At 50.3% G+C, this 22041-nt stretch overlaps 2 protein-coding genes across 7 annotated transcripts in view; one reads left to right on the top strand and one right to left on the bottom strand.

Annotated features, from left to right (window-relative positions):
* Window positions 1-22041, bottom strand: part of RFX2 (regulatory factor X2) — a 128868-nt gene that overhangs the window by 83038 nt on the left and 23789 nt on the right. The gene's annotated exons all lie outside the window — the stretch shown is intronic.
* LOC104665380 (60S ribosomal protein L32-like) lies at window positions 7411-8128 on the top strand. The gene is made up of 2 exons (XM_030936201.1): window positions 7411-7556; window positions 7867-8128. The coding sequence occupies exons 1-2, from the start codon at window positions 7411-7413 to the stop codon at window positions 8126-8128; spliced, it is 408 nt and encodes a 135-aa protein (XP_030792061.1).

Raw genomic sequence — 22041 nt, 5'->3', positions numbered from 1 at the left:
TCATGGAGTTTCTATTCTAGACCATGTGGGAGGATAGGGGCATATGGACAGTAAACAAGGTAAGTGATAAAAATATGTCGTACATCAGATGACACCCTATATCATCTGGTGACAAGTACCAAGGGAGAAAATGAAGCAGACAGGAGTGCTGGGATAGGAAGAGGTTGCAATTTTTAAAGGGTTGTCAAATGCTTCCCTGGGCGGGCTCATTAAAGAGATGAGGAAAGTGTGGGACGGAGCTATTCAGATATCCTGGGGAAGAGCGTTCCTAATGGAGGGAAAAGCCAGTACAAAGGCCCCAAGAAGGGACAGTGCCTGGCTTGGAACCAGGCTGAGTGAACCAGAAGGCAAGAAGAAGAAAGGCCCACACAGGCCATCACAGAGGCTCTGGCTTTTGCTTGGGGTGAATGGAAGCCATCACAAGGTTTGAGCCCAAGAATGGCCTGGTTTGACTTGCATTTTAACCAGGCCCCTCTGGCTGCTGGGTTGAGAATAGGGGAAGAAGGAAAAGGGCGGGAGCAGAGAGAGCAATCTAGTGGCTAATGTGATAATCTGGGCAAGGGAGGGGGGCCTGGCTGTGAGCCGTGGAGGGGCAAAGTCACAGACTCTAGATAAACATAGGAGGTAGAGTCAGCCAGATTTGCTGATGGGTCAAGGGTACCTCCAAGGTTTTGGCAACTAAAAGGATGAGGTCAGTAAAATTGCCCAAGAAGCAGGCCTGGAGAGCACTTGGGAGTTGAGTTCTAAAGGTGTAAAGTGTGAGAGGCTCCTAGACACCCAGGTTGAGATGCTGAGAAAGCAGGCAGATTATGTAAGTCTCAGGCTGAGGGGTGAGTTGGAGCCATCAGTGTATACAGAATGTAGGCTGGGGCCATCAGTATATAGAATATATGAGCTGGAGCCATCAGTGTATAGAGATTGCAGGCTGGGGCCATCAGTGTATAGAATACATGAGCTGGAGCCATCAATGTATACATAACATGGCTGGAGCCATCAGTGTATAGGGGACATGACCTAGAGCCACCAGTGTATAGAGGACGTGGCTGAAGGCATAGAGAACATGGGATGGAGCCATCAGTGTATAGATGACATGGCTGGAGCCATCAGTGTATAGAGGACATGAGCTAGAGCCACCAGTATATACACGATGTAGGCTGGAATCATCAGTGTATAAACGACCTAGTTAAAACCATAAGACTATCTGGGCTTACCAAGGGAAAGTAGAGAAAAGAGGCTTAGGGCTGAGTTCCAGAGCTCTCTGCCATTTAGAGATCCCAAAGAAGCAGGCGCCTGAAAAGAGCAGGCCAAAGAAGTATGAGCAAGTGGTGTCCTGGAACCAAGTGACTCTGGGGTTGAGTGGTGATCACTGGACTCAGCAAAGTGGAGGTCACCAGTGATTGTGAAGAGGAGTTCCAGGGGAAAAGTGTGTGCAAAAGCCACAGAGGTTGGAGCAGGTTCAGGATAGCCCCAAGTGGAGCAGAACTGGAGACAGGAGGACCAGATGGTTCTTTTGAGGAACTTTTGCTAGAAAGACAGGAAGAGGAATGGGGTGGCAGCCGGAAAGGGAAGATTGAGAGAGGGTTTCTGAAAATGAAAGAAATAATAGCAGGAAGGACCTACCAGGAAGGAACTGGGATAGGAGCAAGAAGGGAGACTTGTAAGTGGGTGTTCTTGCATGGATGGGATGGAATGGGATGTGGATGGGGTGGAATGGGATGTGAATAGAATGGGATGGGATATGGATGGGATGGGATGGGATGTAGATGGGATGGAATGGGATGTGGATGGGGTGGGATGGGGTGTGATGGGACATGGGTGGATGTGGGATGTGTGATGGATGGGGGGATGGGGATGATGGGATTGGGGGTGGGATGGGATGTGATGGGTGGGTGGGATATGTGGGTGGGATGGGATGTGGGTATGGGATGTAATGGGTGTGGGATGATGTATGTGGATGTGGATGGGTGATTGTGGATGGGATGTGGATGGGTGGGATGGATGGGTAATGTAGATTGGGACGGGGTGGATTGGGATGTGACTGGATGGGATGTGGCTGGATGGCTGTGGATTGTGGATGGGGTGGGATGGGTTGTAGCTGGGTGGGATGGGTGGAGGCGTGGGGATGGGATGGGCTGGGATGTGGCTGGTGGCTGGGATGGATGTGGTGGTGTGTGTGTGGGCTGTCTTGTTGATTGTGGCTGGGGTGTGTGATCTGTGGCTGTGGTGTGTGGGACTTTGGCTGGGGTGTTGGCTTGGGCTGTGGTGTGGGCTGTGTTGGGGCTGGTGTGGGCTGTGGCTGTCGCTGGGGTGCTGGGGGCTGGGCTGTGGCTGTGGCTGGGCTGGGCTGTGGCTGGGCTGGCCTGGGCTGTGGCTGGGCTGGGCTGTGGCTGGGGTGGGCTGGGCTGTGGCTGGGGTGTGGCTGGGCTGTGGCTGTGGCTGGGCTGGGCTGTGGCTGGCTGGCCTGGGCTGTCGCTGGGGTGGGCTGGGCTGTGGCTGTGGCTGGGCTGGCTGTGGCTGGGCTGGCCTGGGCTGTGGCCGGGCTGGGCTGTGGATGGGGTGGGCTGGGCTGTGGCTGGGGTGGGCTGGGCTGTGGCTGTTGGCTGGGCTGGCTGTGGCTGCTGGCCTGGGCTGTCTGGGGTGGGCTGCTTTGGCTGGGCCGGCCTGTGCTGTGGCTGGCGTGGGCTGGGCTGGGCTGGGCTGGCTGGCTGGCCCGGCTGTGGCTGGGCTGGCCTGGGCTGTGGCTGGGGTGGGCTGGCTGTGGCTGGGCTGGCTGGGCTGTGGCTGGGCCCGGCTGGGGCTGGGCTGGGCTGGGCTGCTCGGTGGCTGGGCTGGGCTGTCGCTGGGCTGGCCTGGGCTGTGGCTGGGCTGGGATGTGGCTGGGTGGGCTGGGCTGTGGCTGGGGTGGGCTGGGCTGTCGCTGGGGTGGCTGGGCTGTGGCTGGGCCCGGCTGGGGCTGGGCTGGGCTGGGCTGCTCTGTGGCTGGGCTGGGCTGTCGCTGGGATGGCCTGGGCTGGCTGGCTGGGATGGCTGTGGCTGGGGTGGGCTGGGCTGTGGCTGGGGTGGGCTGGGCTGTGGCTGTGGCTGGGCTGGCTGTGGCTGGGCTGGCCTGGGTGTGGCTGGGGTGGGCTGGGCTGTCGCTGGGTGGGCTGGGCTGTGGCTGTGATGGTGGGCTGTGGCTGGCTGGCCTGGGTTTGGCTGGGCTGGGCTGTGGCTGGGGTGGGCTGGGCTGTGGCTGGGGTGGGCTGGGCTGTGGTGTGGCTGGGCTGGGCTGTGGCTGGCTGGGCTGGGCTGTCGCTCTGGGGGGCTGGGCTGTGGCTGTGGCCTGGGCTGGCTGTGGCTGGGCTGGCCTGGGCTGTGGCTGGGCTGGGCTGTGGCTGGGTGGGCTGGGCTGTGGCTGGGGTGGGCTGGGCTGTGGCTGTGGCTGGGCTGGGCTGTGGCTGGCTGGCCTGGGCTGTGGCTGGGGTGGGCTGCCTGTGGCTGGGCCGGCCTGTGCTGTGGCTGGCGTGGGGCTGGGCTGGGCTGGGCTGGGCTGGGCTGTGGCTGGGCTGGGCCCGGCTTGGCTGGGCTGGCCTGGGCTGTGGCTGGGTGGGCTGGGCTGTGGCTGGGCTGGCCTGGGCTGTGGCTGGGACCCGCTGGGGCTGGGATGGGCTGGGTGATCTGTGGATGGGCTGGGCTGTGGATGGGCTGGCCTGGGCTTGGCTGGGGTGATGCGCTGTGGCTGGGATGGATGGGCTGTGGCTGGGCTGGCTGTGGCTGGGGTGGGCTGGGCTGTCGCTGGGGTGGGCTGGGCTGGCTGTGGCTGGGGGGGCTGGGCTGTGGCTTGCTGGGCTGGGCTGTGGCTGGGCTGGCCTGGCTGTGGCTGGCTTGGGCTGTGGCTGGGGTGGGCTGGGCTGTGGCTGGGGTGGTGGGCTGTGGCTGTGGCTGGGCTGGGCTGTGGCTGGGCTGGCCTGGGCTGTGGCTGGGGTGGGCTGCGCTGTGGCTGGGCCGGCCTGTGCTGTGGCTGGCGTGGGCTGGGCTGGGCTGGGCTGGGCTGGGCTGTGGCTGGGCTGGGCCCGGCTGTGTCTGGGCTGGCCTGGGCTGTGGCTGGTGGGCTGGGCTGTGGCTGGGCTGGCCTGGGCTGTGGCTGGGCCCGGCTGTGGGCTGGCTGGGCTGGGCTGCTGTGGCTGGGCTGGGCTGTGGCTGGGCTGGCCTGGGCTGTGGCTGGGCTGGGGCTTGGCTGGGGTGGGCTGGGCTGTGGCTGGGGTGGGCTGGGCTGTCGCTGGGGTGGGCTGGGCTGTGGCTGTGGCTGGGCTGGGCTGTGGCTGGGCTGGCCTGGGCTGTGGCTGGGTGGGCTGCGCTGTGGCTGGGCTGGCCTGGGCTGTGGCTGGGCTGGCGTGTGGCTGTGTGGGCTGGGGCTTCGCTGGGGTGGGCTGGCTTGGCTGTGGCTGGGCTGGGCTGTGGCTGGGCTGGCCTGGGCTGTGGCTGGGCTGGGCTGTGGCTGTGGCTGGCTGCGGCTGTGGCTGGGCTGGCCTGGGCTGCTGTGGTGGGGTGGGCTGCGCTGTGGCTGTGGCTGGGCCTGGGCTGTGGCTGGGCTGGCCTGGCTGTGGCTGGGCTGGGCTGGGCTGTGGCTGTGGCTGGGCTGGGCTGTGGCTGGGCTGGGCTGGTGTGGCTGGGGTGGGCTGGCTGTGGCTGTGGCTGGGCTGGGCTGTTGGCTGGGCTGGGCTTGGCTGTGGCTGGGCTGGGCGGGATGTGGCTGTGGTGGCTGGGCGTCGCTGGGCTGGCCTGGGCTGTGGCTGGGGTGGGCTGGGCTGTGGCTGTGGCTGTGGATGGGCTGGGCTGGGCTGTGGATGTGTCCTTCATGGGATGCATGTCATGGAGAATGTTGGATGGGTGGGATGGGATGTGGATGGGATGGGATGGGATGTGGATGGGATGGGATGGGATGTCCTTCAGAACACAGGAAGGCTTGGCCAGGGCTAGGTGCATGGATATGCATCCACCAGTACAGGAGAGAAGACAGAGTGTCCACCCTGGAAGGTGGACACCAAGTCATAGTCCTTCTGTGGGGACCTGGTCCCCAATCCCATTCTTCACCCATAGAATCCCTGTGTTTATTCCTGGTCAGCCTCAAAAGCTGGCTGCTGGGGACCTCCAGTCTCAGCAAGGTGGAAGGGCTTGAAGCCACAGGATAGGGCCAGCCTCCAGCAGACCCTGGGTTCACAGGCTCATCTGGTCTCCATGGGACCAATACCTGACCCCAGCCCACGGTCCCACCTCAACGCCTGACAGAAGCCCCACTCGTCAGGTTTATGCACCTGATTTGCCTTTTTCACTGCTTTCTTTCTTTTCTAGAGACAGGGTCTTGCTCTGTCACCCAGGCTGGAGTATAGTGGTTGGATCATAGCTCACTGCAGCCTCAAACTCCTGGGCCCTCAGCCCAGTGATCCTCCTGTCTTAACCTCCCATGTAGCTAGGACTACAGGTGCCCACGACCACGCTTGGCTACTTAACAACAACAACAAAAATTGTACAGGCAAGGTCCTGCTATGTTGACCAGGCTGGTCCTGAACTCTTGGCCTCAAGCAGTCTTCCCACTTCAGCCTCCCAAAGTGTTGGACTACAGGTGTGAGCCCCTGTGCTTGGCCCTCACTGTTTTCCTTATGGTTACTCCATACCTCTTTTCAAATTTGCCAAATGGCTAATCTTTCCACACTTGAGTATTATTAGAAATGCGTTTTAATATACCTATTTTTCTTGCTATGTCAACATACAAACACGCATCCTTAAATAAGAAAGTGTTAGAGTCACATATTAAAAATGCATTTCTTGCTAAGTCATGCTCGAATTAAGCAAGATTGCAAGAAAATTTAATGCAAGACAAATGAGCGAGGCCAGGAATCTTGCTGTGAGAGTTTGGGAAGCAGAGCTCCCTGGCTCCAGACAAGGAATGGACTCAGCCTGATGGGAGGAGGTCTCGCCTGTCTTTGGGAGGGAAAGAACCTGTCGGTACTTTTAAGTCTGTCTTTGAGGCACAGACACATCTCAATCGGCCTGGGACAGAAAATGAAGCCAAGTCAGAGATCCCCTCAGCAAGACCCAGGGGTCTCTGAAGACATGAAAATGAAGCAAAGAAAGACAAAATTAGAAATATTTGTTCCATCTGTCATCTCTTTGCTTGTCTCAAACGTCACCGTCCAACCCAATGAGAACGACAAAAGGACATTCTATTTCTGTCCCCGTGAAAGTTTCAACCCCAAAGCAAAACCTCAGTGTGCGCTGAGAAGATGGAGCAAAAGGGTCTTGTTGTTAAACTCATTGTTAGAATTAAACCCAAAGAGGGAAATATTGGAGGTATTTTAGGTTTTTAAACTAATTAGTCCCAATTAATTCTAAGAAGATACACTAAAATCAATTCTGTTTTAGAAAGGCAATTTAATTCAAAAGCTTGAGGGGAAATGTTATTTTTAACATGTAAAAAGGCACCTTAAAACCTGTAAACTATTTTAAATGGCTTTTCTATTCCATCAGGTTTTAAGAGGGGTTTTCATTTTTCTCAGGAAACATTTTCTCCCGGTGTGGAGTTGGGGACGACTTCAGACAGGGCCTGAGAGCTGCGAGCAACTCACAAGAGGGGCAAGAACAAACCCTCAGCTTTGTCTAGTTCTGTTTTTGGTGTCTCCATTCCCAGCTCCGTATTAAGTCAGTTCCCAAAGCAGAGCAAAAGATAATTTTGGAAAAAAAATGGAATAAAATGTTCTAACTCCGCCCGAGAGATGGAAAGAGAAACAGAGATGAGTCTGATGAAACAGAACTCAAATCACCCCCTTCCTGACCCACCACTTCTCTTCTGATTCAAATGGAGACTTGGACAAATTGCCACCTTTCAGACCTTTCCATGTTCCAATATGCTTTCCATTTGTCCTGGCTTCTAGAAGCCTTGGCAGCCCACGTATCCACCTGGGTGCTGGGTGACCCTGCCCAGTGCTGCTCTTGGAAAGCATGTTTCACTTCTGCATACATTTTAAAAGATAAATATTTGGGCCAGGTGCAGTGGCTCATGTCTGTAATCCCAGCGCTCGGAGAGGCTGAGGTGGGTGAATTGCTTGAGACCAGGAGTTTGAGACTAGTCTCGGTAACAAAGCGAGACCTTGTCTCTAGAAAAACAAAATTAAAAATTATCTGGGTAAGGTGGGTGCGCCTGCAGTCCCAGCTACTCAGGAGGCTGAGGCAGGAGGATTGCTTGAGCTCAGGAGGTAGAGGATGCAGTGAGCAATGATTGCATCACTGCACTCCAGCCTGGGCGACAGAGAGAGATCCTGGCTCTTAAAAAAGAAACACGAAGTCTTCCTTCCAAGGACATAAAAAAGAAAAAAAGGCCCCTCTCTCTTTGGTGCTGCCTACGGAGGTGGCAGCCATCTCCTTCTCAGCATCATGGCCGCCTTCAGACTCCTCATGAAGCCCAAGGTCGTCAAAAAGAGGACCAAGCTGTTCATCCGGCACCAGTCAGAACAATATGTCAAAATTAAGTGTAACTGGAGGAAACCCAGAGGAATTAACAACAGGGTTCGCAGAAGGTTCAAGAGCCAGATTTTTTTTTTTTTTTTTCTTGAGACGGAGTCTCACTCTGTTGCACAGGCTGCAGTGCAGTGGCACGATCTCAGCTCACTGCAACCTCCACCTTCCGGATTGAAGTAATTCTCCTGCCTCAGCCTCCAGAGTAGCTGGGACTACAGGCACCCACCACCACGCCTGGCTAGTTTTTATATTTTTATTAGAGACAGGGTTTCACCATGTTGGCTCGGTTGATCTCAAACTCCTGACCTCAGGGGATCCGCCCTCCTCAGCCTCCCAAAGTGCTGGGATTGCAGGCGTGAGCCACCGTGCCTGCAAGGGCCAGATCTTCATGCCCAACATTGGTTATGGGAGCAACAAAAAAACAAAGCACATGCTGCCCTGTGGCTTCCAGAAGTTCCTGGTCCCCAATGTCAAGGAGCTGGAAGTGCTGCTGATGTGCAACAAACCTCCCTGTGCTGAGATCGCTCACAGCGCTTCTTCCGAGAAGCGCAAAGCCATCATGGAAAGGGCCGCCCAGCTGGCCATCAGAGTTACCCACCCCAACGCCAGGCTGCGCAGTGAAGAAAATGAGTAGATAGCTCATGTGCACATTTTGTGCTTAAAGAAAACCATAAAAACTGCAAAAAAAAAAAAGATATAAAAACATAAAAGATAAATATTGGAAATATTTCCATCCAAATGGAATTTCAAAACAATTCAAAGATCAAAAGAAGGAAGGCTGAATGCATGAAAGCCCTCTGAAGCTTACAGAGTGGAACGATGAAGACACAGTTGCATTTCTGTGTTAGTCAAATTCTCTTTTTTACCATGCAAATTTCATGGTTAAGATGAGGTTGAATGTGGATGGCTAATACCAGTAATTTGGGCTAAATGCTCCTCTTCCGGGAGTCTGAGCCATCTGAACTGGCTGTTTACCCGGCTCATACTGATCAGAAGTATCTGAGATGGTGAATGCACCAATAAAAAGCCGTCCAGACCCTCCTCTCCAACAAGTGGAAAGTGTGTGTCTCGTCCTCACACAGGAATGACTTTGGACGACCACAGGGCGACTTCTCAGCAGCCCCCAGACAGGCCGGCCCTGGGCAGCAGGAACTCGTTCTGTCCTGGCTGAGGTTCTGGGCCCCACCACTAATGACTGACACCAGCCAAGGTCAGCCCTCAGGAAGATGGAAAGTGAATGAAGGGCAGCTCTGCCCAAAGCGGCAGACCAGGTGGGCAAACAGAGAGCTGGGGTTTCGTAGCAGGGGTGGGTGCGCCATAGTAACAGATCTGGAGCTTGTGGCAGGAGTTCAGGTGGAACCTCAGGCAGGGGATACATGCCACAGTGTGGAGAAAGCTCTTCCTCTCATTCCAAACTAGCCCCTTCCTAACCTCAAGTCAACGAGAAGAGAAGGTGGGCTGGAACCTTTCTACCTTCCTCTTAGCACCCGGCCTGTGCCACTGCGTCTCCTCACCCCACAAGGTTCCCTGGTGCAGGTGCTGGGGTTTGAAGGGTGCCTGTACCACACTTGCTCAGAGCCTGGGCACTCAGCCATCATTCATTCATTCAACAAACACAGTCTGAGCATCTACCATGTGCCGGCTCCACGTGCTGAGAACACAGCAGGGAATGAAACAGATGGAGTCCCTGACCACGTGGGGCTGACTCCTCAGGGAGAGACAGACAACACCATGGACACAGAACAGCAGGAGGTGACAAATGCTCTGAAGGAAAATACACTCAAATGCACAAGTGGAGTGCGGCATGGGCCAGGGGCAGCGAGGTGACCTGGGGCAGTGGCAGGAGAGAGGCAGAGTGAGGTGAGGAAAGTGTTGCCGCTGAGAAGGCTTTGCCAGGAGGGGTGCTCAGCAAGGCCGAGGCACACGAGACACGTGGGGTCACACGGGTCACGTGAGAAGGTCACCAGAGGAGCCGGGGGAATGCTGGGGGCTGAATGTTGTATCCCCTTAAATCCCTATGCTGAACTCCTCACCCCAAGGCGGTGGCTTTAGGAGGTGGGGCCTTTGGGAGGTAATTAGGTCATGAGGGTGGGATCATGCCCTCCCTTATGGAAGGGACCCCAGAGAGCTCTCTCTGGCTTCCCACCATGTGAGGACACAGCAAGAAGACGGCCATCTGCATCCCAGAGGGGAGCCCTCACCAGAACCCGACGCTGCTGGCACCCTCTTCTCAGACTTCCCACCTCCAGGGCTGAGAGATGCGTGTCTGTTGTTTACAGCCACCCAGTCTATGGCCTTTTGCTGAAACAGCCTGAACAGACTAAGACAGGAGGAGGAGGAGGAAGAGGAGGAGGAGGAGGAGGAGAAGGAAGCCTTAAGAGACACAAGGAGGCCACAGTGGGGTCTTTGGCTTTCGCTCTGAGTGTGCTGGGAAGCTACTGGAAGGTTTAGGGCACAGGGACACGGTCTGACAGATATTTTGGAAGCATCAATGGTCAATGGAAGCAAAGGTCAGGGCTGGACAACCAGGCCAGAGGTGACAAAGACTTAGGTGATAGGAGTGGTCTCATTTGGGAGACACCTGAAGATAGAGCCAGCCACGTCTGCTGACGGGTTTGACATAGAGGGTGAAAGAAAAAGAGGAGTCAAGGTTGACTTAAGGCTTGTGGTTGGCCTGAGCACCTAGAGAATGGAGCTGTCCCGTGCTGAGGCTGGAGAGGGACAAGCGTGAGGTCGAATCAGGCACCCAGTTTTGGGTGACAGAAGCCTCAGATGCCCATCAGATGACACCCACATGCAGCTGCCACCTAGGCAGCTAGGTATGCAAGTCCGGGATTCAGGGGAGTGAGCCAGGCTATAGACATTAGGACACTGGAGGTTCTAAGATGCATTTCAACTCTTGTACCTTGGTGAGATCATCAGGAAAGCAGCTGTAGATAAAGCAGAAAAGAGGTCCCTTCTCAAGTTCAAAGGTCATGAACAGTTGGAGGATCTGGCATTGGGGACTGAGGAAAGGAAGAAAGCAGAGGGAATACTAAGCTCTGAAATACACAGCGTCACCGCTTTGCTTGGCTTTTGGAGCTCGGTGTTCATAAAAAATTAGAAACGAGGTGGAGGGCGGTGGCTCATACCTGTAATCCCAGCACATTTTGGGAGGCTAAGGCGGGCAGATCACTTGAGGTCAGCAGTTTGAGAGCAGCCTGGCCAACATGGCGAAACCCCGTCTCAACTAAAAAATATACAAAAATTAGCTGTGTGTGGTGGTGTGTGCCTGTAATCCCAGCTACTCGGGAGGCTGAGGCAGAAGAATCGCCTGAACCCGGGAGGAGGAGGTTGCAGTGAGCCAAGACTGCGCCACTGTACTCTAGCCTGGGTGACACAGCGAGACTCTGTCTCAAAATAAATAAATAAATAATAAACAAATATTCATCAATAGGAAAACCATTAGCTACCTTACGGTGCATCCTAGCTCTAAAACAGGTGGCTAGCGGGGGTGCCTAGGTCCAGATCCTGGGTCCTCCAGTTTCTAGCTGGGTGACCTCAGTCAGGGACTTAAATCTTTTCGCACCTCCATTTCTTTGTCTATAAATGGAGAAAACACTTCTATCTGTGTTGGGTGGTTGTGTTAAATGAGATGAGTCCTACAAAGTGTGGAGTTTAATGGCCAGCCCAGCATACGGAAAATGCCCACAAATGTTCATTAGAGTCATTGTTGTAATTCACACCATTATAACGTAACCGACATCATCTACTGATTTTTTGCAGATTTAAATATCTGAAACTCTAAAAGCAGTTATGCTCTTTGCTATTTGTGATGTTGCTAAACCCTTTAGGGAGTGCCTCCTGCTATGGAGCTATATTCATTCCAGGGCATATTTGTGGGGTTTGTCATTTTAAGCAAGTACTTAATACTTGTTTCTCTCCCAGCATCTTGCCAAATGTGGCAGCTCTCCTTCTAGACGAACATTGCTGCATTACTGCTTTTTTTTTTTTTTTTTTTGAGACGGAGTCTCGCTCTGTCGCCCAGGCTGGAGTGCAGAGGCCGGATCTCAGCTCACTGCAAGCTCCGCCTCCTGGGTTCATGCCATTCTCCTGCCTCAGCCTCCCAAGTAGCTGGGACTACAGGCGCCTGCCACCTTGCCCGGCTAGTGTTTTTTTTTTTTGTATTTTTTAGTAGAGACGGGGTTTCACCGTTTTCGCCAGGATGGTCTCGATCTCCTGACCTCGTGATCCACCCGTCTCGGCCTCCCAAAGTGCTGGGATTACAGGCTTGAGCCACCGTGCCCGGCCGCATTACTGTTATAGAAATGATATTTTAACATCAACTCTCTTTTCCCTTTTCCTCCCTAGAAATCCGGTCCTTCCACGAGACCTCGGTGCACACAGAACTCCTCCTACCACGTGCAACCTTATTCTCAGCTGAGCAACTCATAAATTGCTTAACAAAAATAGTGATTGATGCTGACTGTGTTTAGTGACATCCTTCCCAGTGAGAGAGAGTGAGCCAGCGAGCTTCTTTAAATTCTTTTAGTTCTCCAAAGGGAGAGGCTGTTTGCTTTCTCATCTATGCCGCACACTTCTGGGGTTTGCATCATTAACCTGGTGGCTTTGCCAATTCCTTCACCAGTGCTGGGTCAAAGACAGGCAAGGGCACCTGTAGAGTTAGCCATGAGTGTTTGCCAGGGGCTGAATGCAAAACCCTGGAGCACTGGTGGCTGGGGCAGGTGGGCTGGGCTCTGCCACTGCCTCCCCCAGCCCACCCAAGAAGGGGGTGTGCCTCTGCAGGAAATGGCCTCCAAGCATTTCTCAAGACTTAGGAGATGTTCAAACCCACATAGTCAGAGACAAAGAGCTAGCTATAAGTGGTGTCTTTTTTGCCTCCTCAAAATTCATCCTGCAGAAATACACATGTGCTAAACGGTGCATGGACACACAAATGCTTGGATACCGATGTTCACAGCAGCATTGTCCTAACAGCCCCAAAGTAGCAACAGCCCAAATGTTTGTCACGGATGGATGGATAAATGAAGGCAGCCAGGTACGGTGGCTCACACCTGTAATCCCAGCACTTTGGGAGGCTGAGGCGGGCAGAACACCTGGGGTCAGGAGTTTGAGACCAGCCTGACCAACATGGAGAAACCCTATCTCTACTAAAAATACAAAATTAGCCAGGCATGGTGGTGCATGCCTGTAATCCCAGCTACTTGGGAGGCTGAGGTAGGAGAATTGCTTGAACCCGGGAGGCGGAGGTTGCAGTGAGCCAAAATCGTGCCATTGCACTCCAGCCTGGGCAAAAAGAGCAAAATTCTGTCTCAAAAAAAAAAAAAAAAAAAAAAAAAAAAAAAAGGAGCGAGGCACTGGCACATGCTGTAAATGGATGGACAATGGACCCTGAAAACATTATGTTATGTGGAAGAAGCCCGTCACAAAAGGCCGCATCGTGTGTGATTCTGTTTATATGAAATGTTCAAAACAGGCAAATCCACAGAGGCAGAAAGTGGATTCACAGTTGCCAGGAGCTGGGGGGAGGAATGGCAAGTGACTGTTCATGGCAGATTCAGGGTTTCTTCTTCTTTTTGGAGTGATGAAAATGTTCTGTGAATACAGTATACTAAGACCCACTGAACCATACACTTCAAATGGGTGAACTTTATGGTACGCAAAATAGATCTCAGCACAGCTGTAAAAAAAAAAAAAAAAGAAAGAAAAAGAAAAAAGAAAAGGTATATTGACAACCTGTCCCCAATGGCATTAGTTGAAGTCATAAAAAATTAGACATAAATGTTCATCAATAGGAAAATCATTAAGCACCTTAGGGTACATCCTAGCTCTAAAACTATGCTACCATTAAAAAGAAGAGGTACCTTCTCCAAGAAAGAAAGCCAACATCTGCAGTGCCTGGCACACAGCAGGCTCTCAAATATTTGCAGAATACATTTATGTTGAAAAAACCCCAGCTATATGTACTACAAAATAGGTAGAGACCTTAAAAAGATCTAGAAGGACACAAGTTATACGATTAACGGCGCTCACCTCATGAGAGGTGGGACAGACAGAAAGATGAAAGAGAAACTTTATTTCTGAATCTCCTGCCATAGATGGTGGTCCTTCCCAGCAGAATGTTACTTGTACCTACTTGCATATCATTTTATTTTTATTTTTTATTTTTGAGATGGAGTCTTGCTCTGTCTCCCAGGCTGGGGTGCAGTGGCACAATCTCAGCTCACTGCAACCTCCACCTACTGGGTTCAAGCTATTCTCCTGCCTCAGCCTCCCAAGTAGCTGGGATTACAGGCGCACGCCACCACGCCCGGCTAATTTTTGTATTTTTAGTAGAGAGGGGGCTTCACCATGTTGGCCAGGCTGGTCTCGAACTCCTGACCTCAAGTGAGCCACCTGCCTCGGCCTCCCAAAGTGCTGGGATTATAGGCATGAGCCACCGCGTCCGGCCATTACTTGCATATCATTTTAAAAGTTGTAAATCGTTGGTAAACATTCTAAGACATGCCGGTTCCTGTAAATTACCAAACTGTACCCTGTAAAGTACCAAACAGAATGGCTGTTTGTGCAGGGAATACCACTACAGTTTAGTGGACTTGGTCTAGAGTATGCCGTCCCTCTTACAACCAGAGGCTTTCATGTTAATTCAACATCCGTCATGAAGAGAAAATGTACCAAACACCCTGTGATAGGATCACACATGGACTGTGCTCCAGCAATAAAAGGAACACACGACTGACACACACAATGACAGCGATGAATCCCAGAGGCATTTATGCCAAGTGAAAGCAGCCAGTCTCAAAAGCTACACAATGTATGTTTCCATTTATATGACATTCTGGAAAAGGCAGAGCTATAGAAAGGGACAGCAGATGGTGGCCAGAGGCTAAGGGTGGGGCCAGGGTCTGACTACAGAGAGAGGTTGGACTTGCTCTCCATTCTGTTTGAGGTGGAGGTTATAAGAATCTCTGCAAACAGGCCGGGCGTGGTGGCTCATGCCTGTAATCCCTGCACTTTGGGAGGCTGAGGCAGGTGGATTACAAGGTCAGGCGATCAAGACCATCCTGGCCAACATGGTGAAACCCCATCTCTACTAAAAATACAAAAATTAGCTGGGCGTGGTGGCACGTGCCTGTAATCCCAGCTACTTGGGAGGCTGAGACAGAAAAATCGCTTGAACCAGGGAGCTGTGAGCTGAGATCACGCCATTGCACTCCAGCCTGGCAACAAAGCAAGATCCTGTCTGAAAAAAAAAAAAGGAATCTATGCAAGTGTGAAAAACCATAGAACAGCAAACCCAAAAAGGCAAACATGACTGCATGTAGATTTAAAATATAAATAAATAATAAAAAAAGAAAAAAAGGTGCATTTACTGAGTGCCTGGCCCCATTCTAGGCTCTGAGGATTCTGTTTTTTTAGGGATGGGTCTTGCTCTGTTTACCCAGGCTGGAGAGTGCAGTGGTATGATCACAACTCACTGCAGCCTCTAACTCCAGGGCTAAAGCAATCCTCCCGCCTCAGCCTCCTGAGTAGCTGGGACCACAGGCACATGCCTGGCTAATGTGTGTGTGTGTGTGTGTATGTGTGTGTGTGTGTGTGTGTGAGAGAGAGAGAGAGAGAGAGAGAGAGAGAGAAGGTGAGGTCTTGCTTTGTTGCCCAGGCTGGTTTCGAACTTTCAGCTTCAACTAATCCTGCCACTTTGGCCTCCCAAAATGCTGGGATTAAAATGTGAGCCACCACACCCAGCCTGAGGATTCTAAGGTGAACAGGTCAGATGAAAGTGCTGCTCTCAGGGTGCTGGCATCCTTGTCAGGCAAGAACACACAAGGTTGCAGATACACAAGGTTGTTCAGTAGAGATCCAGGCTGTGGTGCAAGGGGACTGCAGAGGGACAGAGCCTGGTGGAGAGGGCTCCCCTCTTGATAGCCAGTTAGGGGTGGCACTAAGGATGGCACTGAGCTGGGACCTGGCAGCTGCAGGGAAGGGGCCAGCCTTAGGAGGATGTGGGAGGGAGCAGCCTGGACAACAGGAATAGCTGTGCAATTGTCCTGCAGCAGCAGAGGCCCTGAACAAGGTCAGACCTCTAGAGTTTTAAAATTCCAATTGCCAGGCCGGGCTCGGTGGCTCACACCTGTAATCCCAGCACTTTGGGAGGCTGAGGTGGGTGGATCACGAAGTCAGGAGTTTGAGACTAGCCTGGCCAACCTGGTGAAACCCCATCTCTACTAAAAATTAAAAAATTAGCTGGGTATGGTGATGCACACCTGTAGTCCCAGTTACTTGGGAGGCTGAGGCAGGAGAATCACTTGAACCTGGGAGGTGGAGGTTGCAGTGAGTCAAGATCATGCCATTGCACGCCAGCCTGGGCAACAGAGCAAGACTCCATCTCAAAAAAAAAAAAAAAAAAAAAATTCCAATTGCTGTGGGAAGCCCAGGAGGCTCAACCCATAGGCACAATATAATCTGACTTACACCTTTTAAAAGAGCATTCTTCTTAGATTATACAGAGAAAGAGTGAATGCAGGAAAACTAGGATAAAGGCATTTACTACTTTTTAAAAGTTCATAATAATTCTGCTTCCTGGCCGGGTATGGTGGCTCACACCTGTAATCCCAGCACTTTGGGAGGCCGAGGTGGGAGGATTGATTGAGGTCAAACAGGTCAAAAAGCGAGACCCTGTCTCTATTTTAAACAAATAATAATAATAATTAATTATGCTTCCAAGACCTGTCTGTGGAACCTGGGAAGAAATCATATCATTTTATAAACAAACCAAGTAACACTAAGCCCACAGCATGAAGGGTTAACTAATTAAGCATTTAGTTAACATGAAAGTAAATGATGGCTTCTATACATTTTTTTTTTTTTTTTTGAGACAGAGTCTCGCTCTGTCGCCCAGGCTAGAGTGCAGTGGCCGGATCTCAGCTTACTGCAAGCTCCGCCTCCTGGGTTTACGCCATTCTCCTGCCTCAGCCTCCCGAGTAGCTGGGACTACAGGCGCCTGCCACCTCACCCGGCTAGTTTTTTGTATTTTTTTAGTAGAGATGGGGTTTCACCATGTTAGCCAGGATGGTCTCGATCTCCTGACCTCGTGATCCGCCCGTCTCGGCCTCCCAAAGCGCTGGGATTACAGGCTTGAGCCACCGCGCCCGGCCGGCTTCTATACATTTTTAATGCAGGTAATTATACTCTCAGTAAATCATTACAGCACACAAACATTAGCATGCTTATTAATTCAGTGTTAATTGCTATTGGCTTACATGTACTATTATCCAAAAATTAAATAATTTATGAGTGTACACTCACTTTTTAAAATAGGTACATAAAAAGGTAGATGGAGGGCCGGATGTGGTGGCTCATGCCTGTAATCCTAGCACTTTGGGAGGTCGAGGAGGGTGGATCACCTGAAGTCAGGAGTTCGAGACCAGCCTGGCCAACATGGTAAAACCCCATCTCTACTAAAAATACAAAAATTATCTGGGCGTGGTGGTGCACACCTGTAATCCCAGCTACTAGGAAGGCTGAGGGAGGAGAATCATTTGAACCCAGGAGGCAGAGGATGCAGTGAGCTGAGATTGTTCCATTGCACTCCAGCCTGGGCAACAGAGTAAGATTGTCTCAAAAAAAAAAAAAAGAAAGAAAGAAAAGAAAGAAAGAAAGAAGGAAGGAAGGAAGGAAGGAAGGAAGGAAGGAAGGAAGGAAGGAAGGAAGGAAGGAAGGAAGGAAGGAAGGAAGGAAGGAAAGAGAAAGAAAGAAAGAAAGAAAGAAAGAAAGAAAGAAAGAAAGAAAGAAAGAAAGAAAGAAAGAAAGAAAGAAAGAAAGAAAGAAAGAAAGAAAGAAAAAAAAAAAAAAAGGTAGACAGAGGAGGTGGACCAGATGTTGAATCTAGTTTGGTTACAGTCATTGCTGGGGATTAATAGAGTAAGAGGAGAGCCCTTCTCAACTGAATTGATGTCTATCAGGGGTTGGAAAGTTTTCTTTTTTTCTTTGAGACTGAGCCTTTCTCTGTCACCCAGGCTGGAGTACAGCGGCGTGATCACAGCTCACTGCATCCTCTAACTCCTGAGCTCAAGCCATCCTCCCACCACAGCCTCCCATGTAGCTGGGACCAACACTCTCAGCTACATGGGAGTGTATGCACCAACACTCTCAGCTAGTTTTTGTATTTTTTGTAGAGATAAGGTTTTGCCATGTTGCCCAGACTAGTCTTGAACTCCTGGGCTCATGGGATCCACCCACTTTGGCCTCCCAAAGTGTTGGGATTACAGGCATTAGCCACTGGAAAACTTTCTATAAGGGCCAGAAAATATACATCTTCGGCTTTGCAGGTCTCTGTTGAGACTACTCAACTCTGCCTCTGGACAGTAGGAGGAATGAGCGTGGCTGTCGCACTCAGTGCCTTTCAGAGCCATGCTAGAGCCTGGAGCAAAGAGGAAAAAAAAAAAGCAGCAGTGCTGATCCTGCTTTATGTAAAATTTCAACATTTTGTTCGTCATGGAATTTTTTTCCCTTTTTTTTTGAGACAGGGTCTCAAAACACGGCTCACTGCAGCCTCAACCTCCCCGGGGTCAGGGAGTACAGGCACATGCCACTACACCTGGCTAATTTTTGTATTCTTTGTAGAGACGGGGTTTCACCCTGTTGTCCTGGCTGGTCTCGAACTCCTGGCCTCAAGTGATCCACCCACCTTGGCTTCCTAGAGTGCTAGGATTACAGGTGTAAGCCACTGTGCCCGACCTTCATCATGAAATGTTTTGCCATTTATTTTGATTTTTAAAAATACTGCATTAAAACACTGTGTATCTTGATGACTGTGGTTTTTTTAGGTACCGCCTTAAATTTTGTACCTCAGGCGAGGGCCTCACTTGCCTCATGCTAGTCCCAGCCCTAGTACTGGTGCTGTTCCAACAAAACTGAACATTTATGGACACTGAAATTTATGGACACTGAAATTTAATTTCATATCATTTTCATGTGTCACAAAATATTTTTTGTTTCCAATCATTTAAAAATGCAAAAAATATTCTCAACTCATGGAAAGTAAAAACAAAAATAAAATCCGCAGTAGTGTGCCAGATGCAGTCTGCTGACTCCTGTTTTTTTTTTTTTTTAATTTTTATTCATTTATTTATTTATTATGAGGCCGGTTCTTGCTCTGTCACCCAGGCTGGAGTGCAGTGGTGCAAACATGGCTCACTGCAGCCTCAACCTCCAGAGCTCAAGTGCTTCTCCTGCCTCAGCCTCCCCGGAAGCTGAGACCACAGGTATGTGCCACCATGCCTGGGCAATTTTTAAATTTTTTTGTTCAGATGGGGTCTCATCATCTTGCCCAGGCTCTGACCCCTATCTTAGATGGCCTTTTGGGGAACATGTCTTACTCACAATTATAGACAGTGGAAAATGCCTGCTAGCGAGTGGGCACTCAAACGTGTCTGAATAATTTAGTCCCATTTTCTCCATTCTTAAATTCCTGATTAGGTTGCTTTTCATTCTCTTCCCAGCCCCAGATCTCCAAATACAAGAGATGAGCACACGTGTCTAGGGCACCCCAGACCTCTTGGGCAGGGAGGACTCTCGGCAGAGAAGGCCCGATACGGGAGTGTGGTGTGGGAATCGTCTGTGAGTGCTGAAGAACCGGCTCTCCACCTGCCCCAAGCTTTCTTTCCATTAGGATCAAAAGCAGGATTCGCCCAGTTAAGAGCATGGAAACGAAATGAGCTTGCTGTGCATCGTTCAGCTAATACATGACCACAGGCAAGATAAATGTTTAGGGTCTTTATTGAAGCTGTGATCCTCTGCTTTAGTAGGAGAGTAGGGACTTATGAGAGGCAAACTATACAAAGCATATGCCTCCTAGTAAAGTAATGCTGGGAAATATGATTGGAGTTGATTACTCTTTATCATTAGTTATGGTAAAATGTGCATAATGTATAATTTACCATTTTAACCATGTTTAATGTACAGCTCAGTAGCATTAAGTGCATTCACACTGTTGTGCAACCATCACCTCCATCCATCTCCAGAACATTCTCATCTTCCCAGATTGAAACTTTGTCCCCATGAAACACTCACTTCCTACCCCTCTCCAGCCCCTGGCACCCACCATTCTACTTTCTTTCTCTACGGATCTGATGACTCTAAGGACCTCCTAGGGGTGGAATCACACAGGATTTGTCCTTCCTTTTTCTTTCTTTCTTTCCTTCCTCCCTCCCTCCTCCTCCTCCTCCTCCCCTTCCTTCCTTCCTGCCTGCCTGCCTGCCTGCCTGCCTGCCTCCCTCCCTCCCTCCCTCCCTCCCTCCCTCCCTTCCTTCTTTCTTTCTTTCTCTTTCTTTTCTTTCTTCTTTCGATGGAATCTCGCTCTTGTTGCCCAGGCAGGAGTACAGTGGTGCGATCTTACCTCACTGCGACCTCTGCCTCCTGGGTTCAAGTGATTCTCCTGCTGAAGCCTTCCAAGTAGCTGGGATTACAGGCGCCTGCCACCACGCCCGGATAATTTTATATTTTTAGTGGAGACTGGGTTTCACCATGTTGGCCAGGCTGGTCTCAAACTCTTGACCTCAGGTGATCCACCTGCCTTGGCCTCCCAGAGTGCTGGGATTAGAGGCGTGAGCCACTGCGCCCGGCTGGATTTGTCCTTTTGTGTCTGATTTCTTTCACCAAGCACGATGTCTTTAAGCATAATGCATAATGTCCATGTTGCAGCCTGTGTCAGAATTTCCTTCCTTTTTCAAGGCTGAATAGTATTCCATTGTATGGATGGATCACATTTTATTTATCCATTCATTTGTTGGTGGACACTTGAGTTGCCTCCACCTTTTAGCTATTGTAAATCATGCTGCTATGAACATGAGTGTACAAATCCCCGTTTGAGTGTACAAATACTGTTTTCCAAAGTAGCTACACTATTTTGCATACCTACCAACAGTTCACACAGGTTCGGTTCCAATTTATCCATATTCTCATCAACATTTTTCTGTCTTTTTTCTTTTGGATAACAGTCATGTTAATGGGTGTGAAGTGATATCTTATTAGGGTTTTGATTTGCATTTCCGCAATGATTACTGGTGTGAAACACCTTTCCAACTGCTTATTGGCCGTTTGTATATCTTCTTTGAAGAAACAGAAATATCTACGCAAGTCCTCTGCCCATTTAAAAAATTTTTTTGCCAAGTTATAGAAATTCTTTATATATTTTGAATATTAACCTCTTATTAGAAATGATTTGGAAACATTTTCTTCCACTCCTTGGGTTGTCTTTTTATTCTGTTGCTACTGTTCTTTGATGCATAAAAGTTTTCAACTCTGATGGTAACAAGTTTTCTGTTTTTTCTTTTGTTGTGAGTGCTTTTGATGTCCCTATCCAAGAAATCATTGCCAGATCCAATATCATAAAGATGTCTCCCTATGTTTTCTGCTAAGAATTTTACAGTTTTAGCTCTTATGCTTAGGTCTTTGATCCATTTTGAGTTACATTTTGTAATGTTATAAAATAAGAGTCCTGGCTGGGCATGGTGGCTCATGCCTGTAATCCCAGCACTTTTGGAGGATGAGGTGGGAGGATTGCTTGAGGTCAGGAGTTCAAGACCAGCCTGGGCAACATAGTGAGACCTCATCTCCATAAAAAATTTAAAAATTAGCCTGGCATGGTGGCACATGCCTGTGATCCCAGCTGGTTGGGAGGCAGAAGCAGGAGGATCTCTTGAGCCCAGGTAGAGGCTGCAGTGAGCCATGATTGTATCACTACACTCCAGCCTGGGTGATAGAACTAGATCCTGTCTCAAAGGAAAAAAAAAAAAGGCAGGGGAGGTCCAATTTCATTCTTTTGAAGGTGGAAACCCAGTTTTCCCAGCATCATTTATTGGAAAGACTGTCTTTACCCCATCGAATGATCTTGGCACCCTTGCAGAAGTCAAACATGGTCATGAGGTGCTTCCTGACAGGGATACATTCTCGGCAATGCATCCTCAGGCAATTTCGTCATTGTGTGAATATCACAGAGTGTACTTACACAAACCTAGACGCTACAACCTACGTAGCACACCTGGGCTGTATGGTATAAGCTATTGCTCCCAGGCTGCAAACCTGTCAAGCATGTGACTGCAGTGAACACCGCAGGCAACTGTAACACAGTGGTGAGTATTTGTGTCTCTAAACATAGCTAAGCATAGAAAAGGTACAGGAAAAATACAGCATTATAATCTTATGGGATCACTTGTATATGTGATCTGCTGTTATGCATGGCATGATTGCATTATAAACAGATAATTAAAGTTAAGTAATAACACACAAGAATCTAACCTTGCCAGAAAGGGCACTCTAAAAGTGAACTGCAAAAGCTCACAGGAATTAGATGGCTCCTGTGTTTCCCCTTTGACAGTAATGGATGCGTCCATGCACACGGCTCATTCCTGTTTTCAGTGATGCGCTTCCTCACTATTACTTACAAAGGGAATTTGTCTGTTCTGCCCACACAGCTCTACGGAGATACAAACATCACATGGCACCTCTGCCGCTTCTGTTTACTACTAATGTAGATTGCCATGTAAT

The sequence above is a fragment of the Rhinopithecus roxellana genome, chromosome 8 (assembly GCF_007565055.1).
Source record: "Rhinopithecus roxellana isolate Shanxi Qingling chromosome 8, ASM756505v1, whole genome shotgun sequence".
NCBI lineage: Eukaryota > Metazoa > Chordata > Mammalia > Primates > Cercopithecidae > Rhinopithecus > Rhinopithecus roxellana.
The sequence above is the reverse complement of the archived record's forward strand: the minus strand, read 5'-3'. Positions and strand labels throughout refer to the sequence as shown.

Bases quoted from the DNA above. Each gene is read 5' to 3' on its own strand.
- LOC104665380 (XM_030936201.1), top strand. From the start codon at position 7,411: ATGGCCGCCTTCAGACTCCTCATGAAGCCCAAGGTCGTCAAAAAGAGG. The intron at 7,557-7,866 runs CAAGAGCCAGAT...CCACCGTGCCTG, and splicing joins AACAGGGTTCGCAGAAGGTT to CAAGGGCCAGATCTTCATGC.